Below are 21650 nucleotides of genomic sequence, written 5' to 3'. Positions count from 1 at the left end.
GGAAACGACTGCTGACCGCGCTGGAAGCCTGCAAACCTGCAACATAGTAGCAAAGACGACTACTGCAACTCTGTAACGCTGATCCTGCCGCCTTCTCGACTGTTTTCCTGCTTGTGCATGCTGTGGGGGTAGTCTGCCTCCTCTCTGCACCAGAAGCTCCGAAGAAATCTCCTGTGGGTCGACGGAATCTTCCCCCTGCAACCGCAGGCACCAAAAAGCTGCATTACCGGTCCCTTGGGTCTCCTCTCAGCACAACAAGCGAGGTCCCTTGAATCCAGCAACTCTGTCCAATTGACTCCCACAGTCCAGTGACTCTTCAGTCCGAGTTTGGTGGAGGTAAGTCCTTGCCTCCCCACTCCAGACTGCATTGTTGGTAACCGCGACTTTTGCAACTTCTCCGGCCCCTGTGCACTTCCGGCGGAAATCCTTTGTGCACAGCCAAGCCGGGGTCCACAGCACTCTAACCTGCATTGCACGACTTTCTAAGTTGGTCTCCGGCGATGTGGGACTCCTTTGTGCAACTTCGGCAAGCACTGTTTCACGCATCCTTGTAGTGCCTGCTTCTGGCACTTCTCTGGGTGCTACCTGCTTCAGAGAGGGCTCTTTGTCTTGCTCGACGTCCCCTCTCTCTCCTGGTCCAATTTGCGACCTCCTAGTCCCTCCTGGGCCTCAGCAGCATCCAAAAATGCCAACCGCACAATTTGCAGCTAGCAAGGCTTGTTGGCGTCCTTTTGGCGGGAAAACACTTCTGCATGACTTTCCAAGGCGAGCCGGATTTGTCCACCAAAGGGGAAGTCTCTAGCCTTTTTTGTTCCTGCAGAAACCGCAGCTTCTTCTGTCCAGTCGAAGCTTCTTTGCACCCGCAGCTGGCATTTCCTGGGCATCTGCCCATCTCCGACTTGCTTGTGACTTTTGGACTTGGTCCCTTTGTTCCACAGGTACCCTAGATTGGAAATCCACAGTTGTTGCATTGTTGGTTTGTGTCTTTCCTGCATTATTCCTCTATTACGACTTCTTTGTCTTCTGGGGAACCTCAGTGCACTTTGCACTCACTTTTCAGGGTCTTGGGGAGGGCTATTTTTCTAACTCTCACTATTTTCTAATAGTCCCAGCGACCCTCTACAAGGTCACATAGGTTTGGGGTCCATTCGTGGTTCGCATTCCACTTTTGGAGTATATGGTTTGTGTTGCCCCTATCCCTATGTGTCTCCATTGCATCCTATTGTAACTATACATTGTTTGCACTGTTTTCTAAGACTATACTGCATATTTTTAGTACTGTGTACATATAACTTGTCAATATTTGCTATCCTCACTCTGAGGGTACACTCTGAGATACTTTGGCATATTGTCATAAAAATAAAGTACCTTTATTTTTAGTATAACTGTGTATTGTGTTTTCTTATGATATTGTGCATATGACACTAAGTGGTACTGTAGTAGCTTCACACGTCTCCTAGTTCAGCCTAAGCTGCTCTGCTAAGCTACCATTATCTATCAGCCTAAGCTGCTAGACACCCTATACACTAATAAGGGATAACTGGGCCTGGTGCAAGGTGCAAGTACCCCTTGGTACTCACTACAAGCCAGTCCAGCCTCCTACATCTACGTTATGCCTGATGCCACCCTTTACCGACCAGAAAAAGCAGATAATTGTGACATTGCCTGCTCTTTACAAGGCAACACTTTCTGCCACTGGCTTCAGGTGGCACAGGACCTCACTTGTATAGTGCCAGACTGTTAGAAATTGAGTTTCTGTTTGCCTGGGGATGAACCTTAGTCAAACAGCAACCACAGGCCTAGCCAGGTTGTGTCAGGCAAGCCCTAAATTAACCTTTGTCACCCTCTGCTGGCTTAGCACAGAGCAGCCAGGTTTAACTTAAAGGCAGTGTGCAACATATTTGTGCAACACTGTAAACAGTAAAAACAGTGAACACACCACAAAAAATAAATCCAGAACTTGAGTTATGAAATTGTAACCCCTTCGCTGCCAGGCCTTTTTCCCCTCAGATGCCAGGCCTTTCTTCGGCTATTTGGAGCAGTTAGCGCTTAGGCCCTCATAACTTTTTCACATAAGCTACCCACGCCAAATTTGCGTCCTTTTTTTCCAACATCCTAGGGATTCTAGAGGTATCCAGAATTTGTGGTTTCCCCTGTAGGAGACCACGAAATTAGACAAAACACAGTGAAACTTTCATTTTCTTTAAAGAAATGGGGAAAAGGGGCTGCAGAGGAAGGCTTGTGTTTTTTTACCTGACAAAGGCATCAGCAAAGGGTTTCTGGTGCTACAATCACCAGTTTCACAGCTTTCAGGACCAGGCAGGAATGAATCATAAAACCACATTTTTCAATACAATTTTGGCATTTTACTGGGACATACTCCATGTTTACTATTTTTTGTGGTGCTTTTAGCCTCCTTGACAGAAATGGGAGTGAAACCAATTCTGGATCCCAGAAAGCTAAGCATTTCTGAAAAGCAAACAAAATGCTGAATTCAGCAAGGGGTCATTTGTGTAGATCCTACAAGGTTTTCCTACAGATAATAACAGCGAAAATAAAAACATATTGAAATTGAGGTGAACGAACAGCCTTTTCTCTCCACGTTTTACTCTGTAACTTTTTCCTGCGATGTCAAATTTTTGAAAGCAATATACCGCTATGCCAGTTGGACTCTTCTGGTTGCGGGGATATATAGGGCTTGTAGGTTCATCAAGGACCCTGGGTACCCAGAGCAAATAAATGAGCTGCACCTTGCAATGGGTTTTCATTCTATACCAGGCATACAGCAATTCAATTGGTGAAATATAAAGAGTGAAGAATAGGTATCAAGAAAACCTTCATATTTCCAAAATGGCCACAAGATAAGGTGTTGCGAAGCAGTGGTTATTTGCACATCTCTGAATTCTGGGGTCCCCATACTAGCATGTGAATTACAGGGCATTTCTCAAATAGACGTCTTTTTTACACACTGTCTTACATTTGGAAGGAAAAAATGTAGAGAAAGACAAGGGGCAACAAGACTTGTTCTGGTATTTTGTATTCCCCCAAGTCTCCCGATAAAAATGGTACCTCACTTGCGTGGGTAGGCCTAATGCCCGCGACAGGAAACGCAACATGGACACATCACATTTTTACATTGAAAACTGACGTGTTTTTGGGAAAAAGTGCATAGCTGTGGATTTTGCTCTCTAGCTCAGCCGGCCCTTAGGAAAACCTACCAAACCTCTGCATTTTTTAAAACTAGACACCCAGGGGAATCCAGGATGAGGTGAATTGTGGGGCTCTCACCAGGTTCTGTTACCCAGAGTCCTTTGCAAACCTCAAAACGTGGCCAAAAAACACTTTTTCCTCACATTTAGGTGACAGAAAGTTCTGGAATCTGAGTGGAGCCACAAATTTCCTTCCACCCAGCATTCCACAAAGTCTCCTGATAAAAATGGTACCTCACTTGTGTGGGTAGGCCTAGCGCCCGCAAAAGGATATACCCCCAAAATACAACATAGACACAACACATTTTCCCGAAGAAAACAGAGCTGTTTCTTGCAAAGTGCCTAGCTGTGGATTTTGGCCTCTAGCTCAGCCGGCACCTAGGGAAACCTACCAAACCTGTGCATTTTTGAAAACTAGACACCAAGGGAAATCCAGGATGGACTTATGGGCTCTCACCAGGTTCTGTTACCCAGACTCCTTTGTAAACCTCAAAATTTGGCCAAAAGAATACTTGTTCCACACATTTCGGTGACAGAAAGTTCTTGAATCTGAGAGGAGCCACACATTTCCTTCCACCCAGTGTTCCCACAAGTCTACTGATCAAAATGGTACCTCACTTGTGTGGGTAGGCCTAGTGCCCGCGAAAGAAAATACCCCAAAACACTATCTGTACATAGCAAAATTATCAAATACAAAACTACCTGTTTTTGCAGGGGGGCATCTTCGTTTTGGTCCTGGGCTTGCCAAGATGCAATGGAGTTTGGTGCAGGTTCCGACTGTGTCAAGGTGATATGGCATGTCTGATGAGGCTGTGATGTGGAGCGTCGGTGTCGTCACGAAGGCTGCCATTGCCAGAGATGCGGGGGCCTTGCAATGAAGAAAGCACTAGAGTGTTGGTTAAGAAAGTGATGTGCCAGTTCTGTTCCACAAAACAGCGGTGATGCATCAGTTCTGCCGACGCAGCTGATGCGTTGGTTTCACTGGAGCAAACACTTTAGGCCCACTTCCAAGGGTCCAGGACTGGTGTGGCATCACTTTGCAGGACAGACTCACCACTGGCAGAGTCCAGGTGTAGAAGCAGGTTAGTTGGAAGTCTTATGTCCCCAAGAGTTCAGATCAGGACCCCAGCCCTGCTAACCCTTGGAGTAACTCTGGGTTCAAGTGATACAGGTCCAGTCCTTCTCACCCAGGCAGGGGAGCAAGAATGGACACCAGCAAAGGAGAAGTCCATCAGAGTGGCAGTCCTTCAGCAGCACAGCAGTCCTTCTTCCTGGCAGAATAGTCACAGCTCCAGAAGTGTACTGAATTGGTGGTGTCAGAGGTCCAGTACTTACAACCAGTAGGGCCTTTGAAGTGAGGGAGACTTCAAAGATAGGTCTTTGAAGTGCACAGAGGTCCTGACCTTCCAACCCTGGCTCCAGACTCAAGGAATATGTAGCCCTTTGAGTGAGGACAGGACACAGCCTATTCAGATATAAGTAAAGTTTGGTCCAGCTCTTCCTTCCCTTCAAGACACACCTAAGCTCCCATTGTGTGTAGATATCTAGGGGCAATACACAAAGCCCAGCTGTCACACATCTCAGACAAATGATCAGAGACGGAAAGTAGACACCAAATGGCTAAAGTAGGAATATGACAAATTTCTAAAAGTGGCTTTTTCTGAATTGCAATTTAAAATCAACTTAACCATAAGTTGTGATTTTGAATTGTGATTCCAGAGACAACAAATTCAAAATGTTAATTTTTTCCAGACTGTGAATTACACTCATAAAATGGAATAAGGTGGTCCAAATGTTATCCAATGGGAGAGATAGGCCTTGGAGTAGTGAAAACGACTTTGGGGGATTTTCACTATCAGGACATGTTTAACTTAAAAGTACATGTCCTGCCTTTTAAATATATTGCAGTCTGCCCTCTGGGTTGTCCAGGGCCTACCTTAGGGATGACTTGTATATATAAAAAGGGAAGGTTTGGACCTGGCAAAAGGGTTATTTTGGCAGGTCGACATGGTCGTGTGAAACTGTACAAACAGGCTCTCCAAAGGCAGGTTTGAGACATGGTTAAAGGGCTTCTGAAGTGGGTGGCACAATCACTGCTGCATGCCCACAAGTAGCACTAAATTTACTCTGTGGCCTGGGCACATGTGGTGCATCATACTAGGAAAGTAGAAGCAAATTAAGTATTCCAGATGGGGACAATGTTACCATGTTTTGTGGAGAACGCACAAGCACTTTAGAACCTAAAACCATCAAAAGCGAGGTCAGAAAAGTGAAGGAGATAGGCAAACAGTTGGGGGAAAATTACTCTAAGGTTGTCAGGTCAAACATGCATTCCCCCAGCTGTAAGTGGGGAGAGCCACCTAACCCCTTGGTAGTTCTCTTCACTAAGGCAGAAGAACCTGGAGAGATCATTAGCATTGGCGTCATCTGACCCCAGGCGATGTTCCACCCTAAAGTCCATTCCATGTAGGGAGATGGACAACCTCAGCAGTTTGGGATTCCCACCCCTCACCTGCATGAGCCATCAGAGGGGTCTATAGTCAGTCTGAACCAGGAAGTGAGTGCCACACAGGTATGTTCTCAACTTCTTAAGTGCCCAGACCACAGCAAAAGCTTCCCTCTCAATCGCACTCCACCTCTGTTCCTGTGGAAGTAGCCTCCTACTAATGAAAGCTACTGCTCATCTAGACCCTCCTTATTCAGCTGTGCTAAGACCGCTCCTCTGCCATGTTGGCAAGGAAGCATCCGTTTACACAACAAATTGTTTAGAGAACTCAGGTGCCTTGAGTACGTGTTGTACACATGTCTTTCTTGAGGTTATCAAAGGCTGTCTGACACACCTATGCCCAGATCAACATTTTGGGCTTTTTCTTGGATGTCAGCTAAGTTTAGGGGACAACAATGGTGCCATAACCCTCGACAAATTCGGGGGCCATTGCGAGGGGCAATTCATTTACCCTGGTGAGACTGTCTGCCCCAGGGTTATTGTGCCTGCTTCCCTTCCTGAGACTGCTGCCCTGGTGGGACTACCTGTCCCAGGGTGCCCTGCTGCTTCCTCTACCTGCCACATCGATTCCACCTGTGTGAGGGAGGAGGTGTCTCATTGCGCTTATAGCGCTGACTCTTCCCCCGCAGTGCGGGATGCACGCGGGCCGTACCCGGGCAAAGCCCGGGCTAAGGGCGGGCCTGTCCATGTCTGTCGAAGCCAAGAGGAGGCTGGCCTGGGCCCCCTCTCTTTCATTTTTAATTCTAAACCCACTGCTGGTTGTCGTGGCCTTTGTTATTACAAATAAGGTACTTAGAGGCTTAAATGTGTCTGGGCAAGTAGTTCGACCGCCTAGTAAATCAACTGTGTAACATTGTTTGTGAGATCCTATTAGGTGGTGCTAATTATCTTTCTTGGGGACGATAACAGGGAACTACCAGTAAATAAGGAGTAGGTTCCCCCCTGAGAAACAGCACTAATAACAGGGGTTGAGTAGCTTGGGACCAAAGTTCATTAAAGTGACAGATTATGGGGAAAAGTAAAATGGCTGAACTTCCCCTGGGTAAGGAGAAAATCCCCAAGAAAATAAGAAATGCTGGGGAAAATTGTACCATTTCCGAGATTGATGACCTAATAGAAGAGGCTGAATCCTTGCTGTGTGCCAAGTCCAAATCATAGGAAGCACCCGATAAAAAGATCAAGTCCTTCTATACAAAAAAGATAGGGTCACCCATGGCAAAAGCCACAGATGGGAAGGGGGATGCTGTTCGGCAATCAATCCACCAAAGTCCCGATATTATAAGGAAAGAGATAAAGACAAATCTGCACAGGCCCCACACCAGCCCCCAAGTCAAAGCCAAAGTATTGAAGAGAAGGGTGCAGTACCAGGGTGCTACATAATCTGCTCCAACAGGTATACTGTCCTGGAGGAGGACGTGTCAAACAACGCCTGACAAAAATATTACAGATACTTACTCCCAATATGGCCCTGTAATACAATTGACTAAGGAGGGAACAGTATCATGACATCAAAACCAGGACAGCTGCCTGAAATGTAAAATGCGGGACAAAGTAAACCTACATGAGATCATTGGTAAATTAACGCAAGAGGTTAAGGAGTTAGGGTGTCTGGTAGAAACTCTGCTGGTCTATACCAAGGAAAGGGAGGGAAAGGGAATCAATAGATAGGCGCATACTGTATAAAAGGAAACTCACCAAGACCCGAGCATTTATTAGGTAGATGCTCAATTCCCCCACAACCCATTGCACAGTTCAATCAAAATTCCAAGCAGTGCAATGCTACTTATATATCACATGGGCATAGAGTAACGGACAATAATTGCAACAGCAGGCCAAATGATTGTATTGATCTCCAGGTATGAGCGTCCCATAAGGATATTCGTAAAACCTTTTGGGAGGGCCGTTTTAAATCTTGGCTGCTAGAGATAGAAGCAAGGTGTCCAGCTAAAGCACATATTATACCGCATGACAGGAGGACAACTAGCTCTGTAAACATGCGATATTCTGAGAGAAGTTTAAGGCAACCCAAGAACATATAGGGCCTCATTACGACCCTAGCGGCTGGCGGTAAGCTGGCGGTAACACCACCAACAGGCTGGCGGTGTTCTGCCAGCTATTATGACCGTGGTGCAATAGCAACAGCCATACCGCCGTCCCCTCTACTATACAGCCAGGCTTTTGCACCGCTACCCTGGGGATTATGAGTCCCCGACCACAAGCCTGGCCACGGTGGTAAACACTGCCATGGAAAGGCAGGCCAGCCATGGAAAGGCTGGCAAGCGGTAAGGGGGACTTGGGGTGTCCCTGGGGGCCCCTACGCTGCCCATGCCACAGCCACAGCCCCATCGCGTATTTACCTTCCCAAATTTCGGGCAGTGAAATGTGCGAAGGGTGCTACTGCACCCGCTGCACATCAGCATTGCTGCCGGCTCTATTACGAGCCGGCAGCAATGTTGATGTGACTTTTACTGTTACCGTCTGCTGGCCCAGCGGAAAAGTCCAAATAGGGAGCCAGAAATACCACCAGCACTGGCGGTATACTTGCACTGCAGCTTCAGCGGTCTTCTGTGAAGACCACCGAAGTTGTAATGAGGGCCGTAGTCTATTTAACAAATTTGCTGAAATTGCATCAATCAGGTGGGGAAGATGGGGTCTCCCTTAAAAATAAACTCACCCACTGGATCAGGCATAAGCGTCAATGTTAATCATTTATTCGTTCAGACATCGTGAAAGTAGAAAGGTTGTCAGGAGGTAATGGGAGCGACAACGCTTTTGCACTGACAGTGAGGGATGAGAGACTAATAGATGGTCTTTTTGCTATGGAGCTGACATCTGGTGCTTCCACTAAACCCATTATTAGATTTAGATCGCACAACCCTTCTTCTCCTGACCCCTTAGTTTTGAGGAACAGCCAAAGAGGGATGGGTCTGTCAGCATTGACCAGAAGAGATACTGACCTTGAGACAGTAAATTGACTGACTCTATTGGGCCCATCAATCCAGGGCCAGAATGCAGGTGCAACAATAAATGGAACCCTCGGTGAGAACAGCCAACAGAATTTGAGGCCAGGGAGGAAAGAGGAGCTAACACTTGGAAGCAATGATCTTGCAATATCCCAGGGACCCGCAACAAGCTCCACGTTTCCATCAATTTGATATCCTCTACAATTTGACCCTAATGACATCACAGAAACTGACATCTTATGAATTATGACCCTGAATCTCCTGGGATTAATGTCACATTATTTTAACCCTGAAGACATCATAACGAGTGACAATATTGACATTCCAAAACAGACAAATATCTGTTTTAGACACCAGGTATTATAGAGTGCTGACATGATCTTTTAAAGGGGTGGGGCATACTTGCCCTAAATTGTAGTGAATAAGGGAAGCAAATGACATAGCCCTCATCTAGTGGGATTCAAATCGGGGTTCTCCCACTAAGAACATTTTGAAAAAAAGGGTCAATTAGTGCATTTTGAAGCACAATTTTCACATAAATTTGATAGCGATCTATAAGTTCTGAAAGGGCACTCATGAAATATTCAAGTCTTTTTATGATATGCCAGGCCAATTCAACCTGACATATCACCAATAGCTGATCCAATATTTTGTTTCCAAAATGTGCTATGTTTGCCCTAACTCATCAAAAAATGCCCCCACTGAGCTAGGCTCAGTATTTTCTAATTGGTGCCCCTTATGCCAAGAATTACATTCAATATGCTCATGCCGAAGTTTGTTATTACTGCCTTGCATATACCATGAGTGATCCTTTTGTCAAATATTATCTTGTTTGTCGAGGCCAACATTTTGTCATGGTTCCCTCAAATGCCTTGCTCGTACTCCCATATGAAAATTAATACCTCAAATGTGCTACCAACATTTTGCTAAAGGTGCCCCCATGCCAAGAGTTTCCTCAGTTACGCCAGCACCATTCAATCACACTCACCTGCATTCATTCACTCTCACTCGCTTGCACTCACAAACAATCTCTCTTTTTTTTCTCGCTTGTTAGAAACAGGGTTTCCGGTTGGCTAGGGTATGCACCTAAAACAGGCAGAACCCATCCACTCTAGTCAGGACGAGGGAGTTACATACCAAAAATAAACCCTGCTCACCCCCTTGGTAGCTTGGCACGAGCAGTCAGGCTTATCCCAGAGGCAATGTGTAAAGTCTTTGCACAACACACTCAACACACATGATGCACTACCCACACCACAAAGGAAACACAACACCAAGTTATATAAAAATAAATTGTGTTTCACAAAACATCACTAGACCAAATACAACATGTTAGTAATACCCTGCTACACAAGCAGTTGTCACAACATTACTTGGGTACTATTACTCTGTGAAAGCCAACAGTAGTCATAATAAAACACATGGGTTACGGGTTGTCCTGCAACATAAGCAGTAGTCAGATTGTCGTTGTTACAAGAATACACATCCCAATAAGCATACTATAAGAATGCCTAGGTATCACTATGAATGCGCACAAGGTGAAACATTCTCTGATAGGCCCTTGTCAAAAATGCATGTCATGCAAAACATGTACTTGTAAATGCCCATAAAAGGAACATTAGAAAATACATGGAAAGTCATGAGAGCACATTGTTGGACAGGCATAGGTCAGAATGAGCATCTTATCAACAGGTAGAAGGAATGACCCTAAAGGCACGGCGCTTACGGCATACCAGGGCCACTAAGCCCAGATTCATCGGTGGAACACCAGAGCTCCTGTGCTCCTCGTACTGAAGGCACTGGTGGGCCCTCGGCAGGATGGGGCCTCCGTTGAGGCCTCTACCTGTCCTGCTATACACGGCCCCCAATGATCAAGGCCCCCGTGATTTCCAAACATCAGCCGGGGGAGAAACCACCACAAGCAAGCGCACACCTGCCTAACACAAGGGGAGACCTCTTGGGGTCTCTTCCAGCAGCAGGATTCCAACCGGCAGCCGCCCGCGTCCTCGCAGCACCACTGCGGTCTCCTGGGGTCCTCCGGCAGGTTGTGCGGTGAAAGCCTTCCTGGGCCTCCTACCTCTGCACTAGGATGGTGCAGCACAGTCCGCTCTCTGACCCCTCTGTGGTGGAGCCGGCTTCCATCTCCTCAACGGCCCACCCACGGCAGTCCCAGGCTCCTAGAATAGATGTCTGTTGGTGCCCCTGGGTTGCTCCACGAAGTGTTCCTGTGCCCCAGGGCACTTTTTTGGAAGCGCGTTTGTCCATGCCCACTTGCCGGCCTCAAATTCTCTCGCACGTCCGAGCGGGAGGGGGTAGGTGACCGCGCAACGGCACGGGGCACTTTCCTGTGCCTGCGGGGGACAAAGGTCGCACTGCCAAGTGCTCTTCACGTGCTGGGATGACTTAAGCAGAGCTCTCTCCCAGTGCTTCAGGGGGATAAGGCAAAAACACTCTTCCTGCACTCCTTCGATGCAGGGAATGGTGCAGGGGAACAGGGGCCTCAGCACCCAGCCCCTGGAGACAGAAAGGGGGAGCACAGGGCTGCAAGGCGCAACAACAGGCCAGAACAAGAGTTGCAGACAGTGGCAGATCCTCCTAATGATCCATCAGGTCACAGGTCAGCACAGCAGTCACAGTCCAAGGCGGTGCCTGGTGAGTCCTTCCAGCAGCATTCAGTGTCCTCTTCAGTAGTCCATTAATGTCCAATAATTGTGGGGGAAAGCCCCTGTACTATACTCAGTTTTGCAAAGCAATTTTATTGAGGGGGAGAAGAATTTCCAACAAGTTACAACTAGTTCCAGGAGTGTCCCCTCTCTCCTCCAGCACAGGCTCCAGAAATTAGTTGGGAGTAAACACGCCCTTTGTGTGAGGCCAGGGCACAGCCTTTACAAATGCAGGTGTGGCCCGCCTCCTCTTCTCCCAGCCCAGGAAGACCATTCAATATGTAGATGCAGCTCTGTGACACCTCCACCCTCCCTGTGTACAGGCTGTCTGAAAAGTATGCACAAAGCCCAGGTGTCATTCTGTTCAGACGTGGATTGGAATCAAGCTGCAAAACACCAGTCATAAGCACAGACAAAATGCTCACTTTCTAGAAGTGGCATTTCTATAATGGTAATAAAAAAACCTACACCAGTAAGCAGCATTTCTCACTACCATTACAACCATACCAAACATGCCTACGCTACCCCTCATAAGTCAAACAATACCCCCTTAGATTTAAGGCAGGGTAGCTAGGGCCTACCTTACGGGTGACTTATATTGTAGTAAAAGGGGAGTTCTGGGCCTGGCAAGTACAGTTAGATGCCAGGTCCCTGTAGCAGTACACTGCACATGCAGGCCCTGCGCTAGCAGGCCTGAGACAGGTTTGACAGGCTACTGATGTGGGTGGCGCAAGCAGTGCTGCAGGCCCACTATTAGCATTTAATTTACAGGCCCTGGATATAGAGATACCACTGTACAAGGGACTTTCAAGTAAGTTAAATGTGCCATTCAGGAATAAGCCAATCATACCAAGTTTAAAAGGGAAAGCACATGCACTTTAGTACTGATTAGCAGTGAAAAAGTGACCAGAGACATAACATCAGCAAAAAGGCTCAGAACAATTAAGAGGAGGAAGGCAAAAAGTCTGGGGCATCACCCTATAAAAAGTGCCAGGTCGAACATCGCTCATTCACATTCAGTCTTACTACAACTCACTCACACTCACAAGCACTTATTCATTCTCACTCTTACACTGACACACTAACACCCACTCATTCTTTCTCATTCACTCCTGCTCATTCTTTTTGACTCACTCATACTTACTCATTCCCTTGCGCTCATATTATTCTCTGTCCCACAATCTCACTCACTCTCATTCATTTTTTCACTCACTCTCACTTGCATTTACTCACACTCTTGTTCACACTTACTCAGGTTCTCTTTCACTTATACTCACTCCTATTCATTCCAGTTGTTTGCACTCATTCTCACTAAGTTTCAGCTGCTCATTTGCCCTTTACTCTCACTCACTCTCATTCTCACTCACACTCCAACATTCTTCATGTTCATTATTATTTATTCTCAATCATCCACTTTCATTTACTTGAAGTCATGCTTACTCTTGCCCATTCATTGTCACTCACTCTGCCCCACTCATAGTCAATTACTGATATCCAGTCACACTCATTCTCACTTGCTACCTGTCAGTGACTCTCAGTTATTTCACTACTACATGCTCACAGATTCACAAGCTCAAAAATATGACATTGTCACACTCACACAACCACACTCTGACTCAAAAGCACCCACACAATGTTCTTCACTTAACTCAGCTGCCCGGTCTTGTTCCAGATCCTGGGGCAACACCTTATTACATTTATAGTGAATAAAATATTATTATTCACTAACAGTGTAAATAAATTGTCTTTAGAGTAACTTGTCACCACATTCCTGGCTCTGATTTTACCACATCTGAAACCAGATGTCAGAAAGGGGAAAGCCAGAAGTCGTAGCTGTGACCTCTGGTGACCTCTGGTGACCCCCAAATGATATCCATGCACTGCCACTTCCCCACCTCTATCAGTCTCACTTCTACATTTGAACCTACTGTCACACCTCACACATACCAACATCATTTTAATCATTCACAAGTCAAGTGTCCCAAAACTCCTCCACCTATACAGAGTGCCAGTATTTTTAGGGGCGAGCGCCAAGCGCTCCGTCTCTCTTCTAATCTCCTTTTAGGGCAGTGGTCTCCAAACTTTTTAATGCCGCGCCCCCCCAGTTGAAAAATAAAAATCATTGGGCCCCCACTCAGAATTTTTCACAATTATTTTATAAAGATGGCAATGTTTAAATATGTCTAGACATATTTAAACATTGCAGTTAAGTACTGTTACCTTTTTAAAAATGCAATAACATGCTTCTGCTCAAAACAAACACCTGGTATCTGTACAATGCTTCTTTTGGCCAGAGTCTGGCTCCCCCCTGGGATCACTTGAGGCCCCCCTAAGTGCCCCCCCCCCAGTTTGAAGACCACTGCTTTAGGGGGATTTTAATCACGCCCATGTTACAACAGTCACTTTTATTGGTTTGTGGGCTTGCCTTTTAAAATCTGCTTGTTTTCATTTGTGAAAGGCATGCATACCTCATGCCTTTTCCGGTGGTTAGCCCTCCTCGGGAGCACCGGTAAACTACTGGAAACATAAAAGGTTTCATGTTTTCCGTATGGTTTCTGGACTATTTTTTCTCTGTTTTACACAGCGTGATCACGCTTTTTTTTTCTTCATTTAATGTGGCAAGAAAAGTCCAGTTAGGAGTTTACACCACTAACAGCTCTAACGTAATGCGAGACCCGTTGCCTTGCAAATGCTTGTTTTATTTTATACATTTGTACGAAGGGTTTTAGCATTTGCGAACCCTCCAAATCAATAAATCACAGTTTGAGAATTCAAAAACCTTTTTTCTTATGTAGATTTTCCAAATTGCTAAAATAGGTTTTGAAATAGATTCTGATTCAGTATTTGGAAGGGATGTGTTTTGGGTGTTCCTTTCACATACTGAGTTGGTACCCTAGGTATGTATGTAGGTTTTTCTGATTCAATATCAGCCACCACAAGTTAAGTTTGACCTTGTTTTCACTCACCTGACAAGCAATGGGCAAATCGGGACTTTTTTGGAGATTGAGAAAACTCCCCTATCTCCATGGTTGGATGTAAAATAGATGCCGGACACATTGATCACTCGGTTTCCAGGAAATTGAAAGCAGACATTTTTTGTGCTGTTTTTGTTGGCCCAAGGCCAGGCTTGACCTGCAATGAGAAGGCCACCTCCCTTCTTCACAAATGCAATAAGCTCTTTCTTCTGACTGGCATCATAGGCATCCATGCAATACACACCAAAGGAATCCTGAAACACACCAGTGGACTGCACCTTGATGTCTTTATCAGAGAAGGTCTTCACCAGGGAGTCAAGGTTAGACTGGATGCCAACCAAAGCATCTGCTGATGGTTTCAGCCAAAGGACAGCATTGAGGAGGAACTGTGAGAACTTTGGGCTATTGAGATAGGTCTCATGAGCGATGGCCACGATCCGACCCTTCCCGTATTGAGAAGCTGCGATGAGAACTTGGCCAGAGTCACTCACGACCACAGGGAAGGCTTTGTCCCCGATCAGGAGCAGCTCACAAGGAATGGCACTTCCTGTAAAGTCCAAAGTGTCAACACCTTGAGTCAAGGCTCCGAAAGATTCTCTGATGGCCATTTCAAAGTGGTTCTTGTTCCTGAAAATATATAAACAAAAACAGAATTCACAGTAAACATCTTCAAATAAGACAAATGTGCTGTTCTTTGGCTGGATAAACTATGTATTAAAGGAATGTGTTTTCAAATGTATTACTCCTCCTTGCATCGTGAAAGAAAATCTGTACCTTCTGATGGAACATTAACAACCACTATTTTTGGGGTAGATTTGTGTGGAAATGTTCTGATAACATCAACTTCAGCTCTAAGAGATCTATAGGAATGTTTGTTTCTTCTGTAACCTGTCTCTTGTACTGAATATTTCCCACTTCACTCTAAACCACAACAACATCAGCGTCATCAATGTTTGGTACTGAACACCAAGCAGGTTTCCTCATCTGTAGCCGAGATGTTTGCAGTTGGTCAATCTTCCGCTAATGGTCTACCATCTGCATCTGTCAGGGTAGGGGAAGGGATTCTACTTTAACAAGCTCCCGGGGGTGATAAATGTCCTGATGCAGCAAAGTTCCCAGGCTCTTGCCATTGATGAGTACCACCTATAGTCTGCCGACAGTCTGCAACGGTCTGCCCACCTTAAGAAGAGGGTCTGGGTCTAGCATTGCATGTGCCCTAAGGTTAGAAGACCTCAGCCTCCCACACCAGGCAGACCTCATCACAGACACATGCAGCCCAAACATGGCTATTAGGGACTGCCAGAGGTGGCAGGTGTGCCCTTTGGCACCCTTGGCACTGCTCCTGCAGCATCTGCACACTTCTAACAAGAGGGTATGCTATGTGAAATGCAAATTATTCAACAAAACATAAAATACATTTTAAAACTCCCTTCTTCTTGTTTCTGTGCTGAAAAGAAAAATAATGTTATATAAAGCCATGCGTGTTGCAGAACACTGAAAAAAATGTGTGTACATATTATTATGCATAAAAAAGCAGACCTTACACATCTTGGGCACGAATGAATGAATGATCCAATCAACCAATCAATGACAAGACTTAATAAGAGCAAGAGTGACTTCATAGAGGTATCCCAGGACTGGGCCATAAAATATTTTTGGTTTGTCTAGCTGAATACAGACAACTTTATCTCTTCACAAGATCTCAAGTCAGCACAACACACAACATACAGTAGACAAAATACACATAGGGTTCTGATTCAGCCCCCTTAAGCTGTCGCTTTGTTTAGGTGAGCCCCCTTCAGGGATTGGCTCTAAGGGTGTCTGTCACTTTTCGATCAGCCGACAACAGTTTTTTGCATTTAGAGTTGTCAAAGGATTTTGGGGGCAGAAGCTTTGAATTTATGTTCCAATATCAGCTTTTCATGCCCTCTTTGGGCAGGTCACTGACAGTGCCCAGGCACGCTCGTCCAAATTCTAAATGTGATTACACATCTAACATTCAGGGATATTGATATGTGTTTTTTAATATTGCAACACCGCAGCAGCTCACTAATATTACTGCAAATAAAATCTGCCACTGACTGCCATTTCTCATATGCAAGGTCCTGTTTAGATCTAAAAGGAGCTTTTTTTATGGTTGTTGCATGTTGTTAAAAAATAAACAACATTTGTCTGCAAAATAACCCATTTTTGGGCAGGCATCCAGGAGTAATGTTTTGACATTTTAGGGTTGATCCAGCCAATATATGCCCACATAGCAGTATTGGGATATTCTCCTGATGTTGAGATTTCATCTTTGTGGAAAAGGTTATTATTATTGTTGTAATAGCTCGAACAATAATTCTTCAAAATTGGCGATCAGCAGTGACCTGAAAGACCAACAATGGAGGGCCAAAATGTTAAGTACTGAGGAGTTAGAGCATCGATATGTGTTAAGATCTGGATCGCATAACAAATTTCTGCAATTATGTGAGGCAAAGAGATATTGTGGTTGAAGCTGGCCATCTTGTGCTTGTAGAGGTAAAATTATACAGAAGTGTACAATCTTTAGGCAGAAATTTGAGGGTCTGAGAAATGTGGCATTTGAACACTGCCTAATATCATGTTGCGTTGATTCACTGAATATGTCAAGACAGAAGGTTGAGGTTGTGGGAAATGTGCAATACAAAATTATTTACTGGTTGCAGATACACTTGATAGTAATTGAACATTACCTTATTTTTTGATGTGTTGGTTCGTTGCAAATTTCGATTTGAAGGATGTATGAACTCTTCCAATAAAAAAACATTGTCTGCAAAATGTCTGTAATACACTCCCACACATCACTTGTATTAAAATTTAAATAAAGGAAATGGTATTTAAAACAATTTATGTTTAAAAATCATGCAAGGTCTTCGGGGCAAGACTGTGTGGAGAACAGAGCCGGATCTATCATGGGGCCCCCTGAAAGGATGGGGCCCTGGTCTAGAGCCCACTTTGCTCATGCCTTATAAAGTGTCTGCATAGGTGATAAGGGCCCAAAGTAGTTCCACTCCATGCGATCCAAAGCATAGCCTGTTGTCAGCAATGGGGCTGGAACTGGCACTTAGGGCCTTATCACAAGTCTGGCGGTCACTAGAGTGCCAGACTCGTAGTGGCGGTCCCGACCGCCGTGGTTTTGAGGGTCCAACTGTCAAATTAAGAGTTTGCCAGGCAGTCAGACTGCCAAAGGACCAACGTCTCTTCCAGGATCAGTGATCCCGATGGGATGATGACAGTCATGGTTGTAATCAGCCACTGCGATGCTAAAATCAGTGCTGCCATGCTGATTGCACATTGTTCTCCGCAGAGAACAAGTGCAGGGGCAATGGGGGGGGGCTGCACTGCCCATACCAATGGGATGGGCAGTGCACTGGTCCCCCTGCCCAGCACCCTTGAAATGTGCACTGTCTACTGTGCAGACAGTGTGCATTTGAAGGGTACTGGTGCCCCCTGCATGCTGCAGCATTTCTGCCGGCTCTATTATGAGCTGGGAACAATGCTGCTACACCATTCCCTCTGGGCTGACCGGCAGAAACCTTGGTTTCTAGCAGTCAGCCCACTGGGAAAGTTGTAATGGGGCCAGTGGGGAGACCACCAGCACTGAGGTAGTCTCCTCATCTGGAGTTTGGTGGACAGATGTTTCTGTCTGCGAAAGTCCTAATGACCCCCTTAGACTGGTGGCTTTAATGCAGAGTCTGTCTGTCCAGCCTGAAGATGAGTTGTGTGTCATCCTCATGGGACAATGCCATGCCTCTGAAAGATCTGGGCCTGATTTGGAGTTTATCAGAGGGAGTTACTCGGTCACAAATGAGAGAGATATCCTGTTGGCTGCATTACGATCTCATTATAACCTATGGCGATCGTAATAAGGCGGCCGGGATATCTGTCACATTTGTGACCGAGTAACACCAAACTCTCAATCAGGCCCCTAGTCAGCTCAGAGAGGGGTTGAATGAATGTTAAACAGAATGAGGGGAGAGAGGCGATCTCTGCGGGACCAAACAGCAGGCTGCAGAGTTACTCGATTTAAACCTTAAGGAAAATTAGTGACTTCAGAAAAATACCTCCTATGACTCACTCAATTAAACGTATTTACATTACCACATGATCCTCATAACAACCGCTGTGGAGAGAGGTCCCAGGTGCTGCAATATGACACACATGCAAGAACTGAGGTGCTCTAGCAGACAGCATGTGTGGGGTTCCTGGCACGGGCACGGCTGAGGGCTTAGAGTGTGTGAACTGTGGTGCACTCATGGAACTGCACCCGAGGTCCCAGTACTGGAGCAGCACAGTATACTGACTGCGAGCACCTCAGTTAAAAAATTGGCATATGGGTGCATTACACGCTAAAATATAGAAAGAAATGATGGATTTGCATTTCATGTAATTATCTGCAATCTACAGTATTTTTGTATAATTACCCAAAAGCAAATTACATAAATCTCACATATTCAAACAAAGTTCCATTTGCAACCCCTTGAGTTGAGATGTGCTTAGAGGAAGGGGCTTGATAGGTGGTTCCCCTTTGACTTAGTGATTTGCAAAGGAATGCATCAATAATTTGTGAATGAAATTTGGGTTCTAAACCATTGATGCACCATGACCTCTTCAAATCAGGTGAAAGCTGTTCACACAGTTTAAGGACATCTTTAACATTATGGCCAGGTGGGGTGGGGAACAGACAGCGGAAAAAAGGACCACTGCCTGATCCCCCTCATGTGAGTGACTGGATGTCAATGTGTAGGTCGAGCTTACCATACAGTGCAAGCACTCTGGTTACAAAAGGCCTGTTGTGAGCTTACCAAGAACCTACTGGGGCTTACAGCCCACCCACTGCTTACCATTGGTAGTCTTTATTATCACCCATATTTCCTTGCTTCTTATTCAGTGGATTTCCTTGTCCATCTTGTGTTGGTCTCTTCCTTGAATCATAACCTGTTTACCATACTCTTGACAGGCCCTTCGCTGCTCACTTTTGGGAACAACTTTCTTTTCACTAAGCAGTTTATCAGAGTGCATGTGTTTTCCAGCTCTCTCTTTCTTTTGCTTCTCCCCACCTGTGCGCTCTGTGTTGCACACTTCCATGTGCTTCTTCTCTCTCCCCAATGCTCTGTTTTGCTGTCGCCCACACGTTGCTATTTCTTGCCTGGCTTCATTTTTACTTTATTACCCTCACCCCAGCTCCACATTGCTCCCCTACCCTAATCTGCTATTTCCACTCGCTTCTCCATTTCTCCCCATCCCCACCATGCGGTACTATTTTATAACATAATAATTATTTATTTTTTGGAGGACTAGGCCGCAAAGTTTTGCCAGACCTCTATGAAAGTGGTTTAGTGTACTTAAATGTATTTTTTTATAGACCGATGTAAGTGGTGTCTGTCATCTTAGATTGGTCAATCAAAGGTCAAACAAAATGGCACTTGCATCATTGTGCAGGTCACATGCATGGTGATCCGTGGAAGACTACCAGGACATTTTCCTTGAACAGGAGAGTTGGTGTGCTAAAAAACAAATGGGAGCTGAAGAATGTAAACAGAATAGGCCAACCTTAAGAGACAACCAACCAGATTGTGTGCCACCACTATGATAGATGCATATGTAGGTTTATAGAGAATTGGGTTCAGTGAAACAATGTTGATAAAAGTGCAACCCTTCCTGAAGAAGATAGCTTTGATACTGATTGCCCAAACAACCTTGAAAGAAGGTTACAGAACACTAAAATGAAAACCACTCCAGGGCAATAGTTGGAATTCATGAATTGCCATGAGGAAGCAGTGACACACCAACAGGAATCTCAGGTGGGGGTCCTACAACCAGGAGTCTGAATTAAGGCTTGAAGTCTAACATTAGACCTGAAGTTTGAGTTTAGACCTGAAGTTGGTCACATGAGTAACAGAAGGCAAGGTTGCCCCCTCACTGCACCAGTTCCTTCATACATTTAGGCCCAAATGGCTAGCAATATTCAGGAGGAGATCGAGGGCAGTGAGGAGGATGTTTTAGATATGTGAGCTTTCATAGTCCAGTGGCATGTACCATGATGCACCATTGGTTACACTAATGAATCAGCAACATACGATGACCAGGCTTATGGGGTGCAAGGAGGAACAGCACAAACAGGTTGTATACAGGCTGGCACAGTAAGTGGCACAATAGTAAGCAGCAGCACCACTGGTAATGGTTTGGCAAGTGCAAGGATAAGACTAGAGGCTGACACAGCAACATCTCATCTACCACCTCAATCAGCTCCTCAAACCCCTGAACTGGACTTTTGGAGTGGTCCACTGTGAAGTTTCACTATTACCCAGGATAGACTGAGACCACCTGCTGAACAGAGTGTGAGACCAAGAATGTGTACCCCAAACCAACCCAATAGGTGCTCCTGTCCCTTGTGATGGAAGCGATGGTTCTAGTGACCTTTCCTGTTACCAACCTAATGCGCTCCTACCCCTGCAACTGAATCCAGGCCCAGGAGAAGGAGACTGAATCACCATTCATATGCCCTGGCCTCCATGCAATCTCTTGAGTATCATTAGACATTTCCTTGAACAAAGCCTTCAGATGTTTATGGAAGAACTGTAAAAGGTTTTTTAATGTTATACCTCTAACTCAGCCAGTGTGAATCAATTGTGTGTTATTATGCCTGGATAGCTCAGAGATTGGTTGGTAGGAAAATGCAATCACCAAGGGACAGTGCTGCCTTAATCACTACTAAAAACTTATTGGACTAAAATGAACAATTGTTTTAAAAAACTTGTCGAGAGGCCTGCTGATTTCTTAGTTTGAAGTATTCATTGACCATGATGATGGGATTGGAACATGCCAGCATAAGTTGCCACATTACCAGGAATAGTCCCAGAGGTGGTGAAGTGACTCCTATCAACAGGAAGCCCCAAGTGTTGGGTATTTTCTTCCAGGAGTTTGGGGGTTTCTTTATTTCCCTTCCCCCCTGGATAAGTTTGTGGCACATCAAGACTGACACGCAGGGGAAAATGGTGCGTTATTAGGCGGTGGCACAGACAGTACGTCTTTGCGGTGTTAGAGTCTTCCACTATGCAGTTTTTTCCCTTACAATGTGTTCCTTTAGGTACCTCTGGAGGAGATATCATTCCAGCCTGTTGAGCTATATCTGCTCACACTGGGTGGTCCTGCAGTGGCTTGTGATGGCACCAAGTCTCGCAAGACTTCAACAACTGTCGGTAGCCATATTGGACTTCCGCTTGTGTTAATCACCTCTCGATCATTATTGCGCTAATTGCTGGCAAATATATGTACAGTGTTACAGCAGAAGAATACGTCATCCCGGACTA

At 45.4% G+C, this 21650-nt stretch overlaps 1 protein-coding gene across 1 annotated transcript in view; it reads right to left on the bottom strand.

Annotated features, from left to right (window-relative positions):
- LOC138249305 (TRPM8 channel-associated factor homolog) overlaps positions 1-14936 on the bottom strand; it is a 101993-nt gene extending 87057 nt beyond the window's left edge. The window contains exon 1 of the mRNA XM_069203262.1: positions 14308-14936. Within this exon, the coding sequence (XP_069059363.1) occupies positions 14308-14924 (617 nt within the window). The 5' untranslated portion in view covers positions 14925-14936. The remainder of the gene's footprint in view (positions 1-14307) is intronic.
- Between the last annotated feature and the right edge of the window lie 6714 nt (positions 14937-21650).

The sequence above is a fragment of the Pleurodeles waltl genome, chromosome 8 (assembly GCF_031143425.1).
Source record: "Pleurodeles waltl isolate 20211129_DDA chromosome 8, aPleWal1.hap1.20221129, whole genome shotgun sequence".
NCBI lineage: Eukaryota > Metazoa > Chordata > Amphibia > Caudata > Salamandridae > Pleurodeles > Pleurodeles waltl.
Note: the sequence above shows the minus strand (reverse complement) of the source record. Positions and strands in the feature narration are given on the sequence as shown.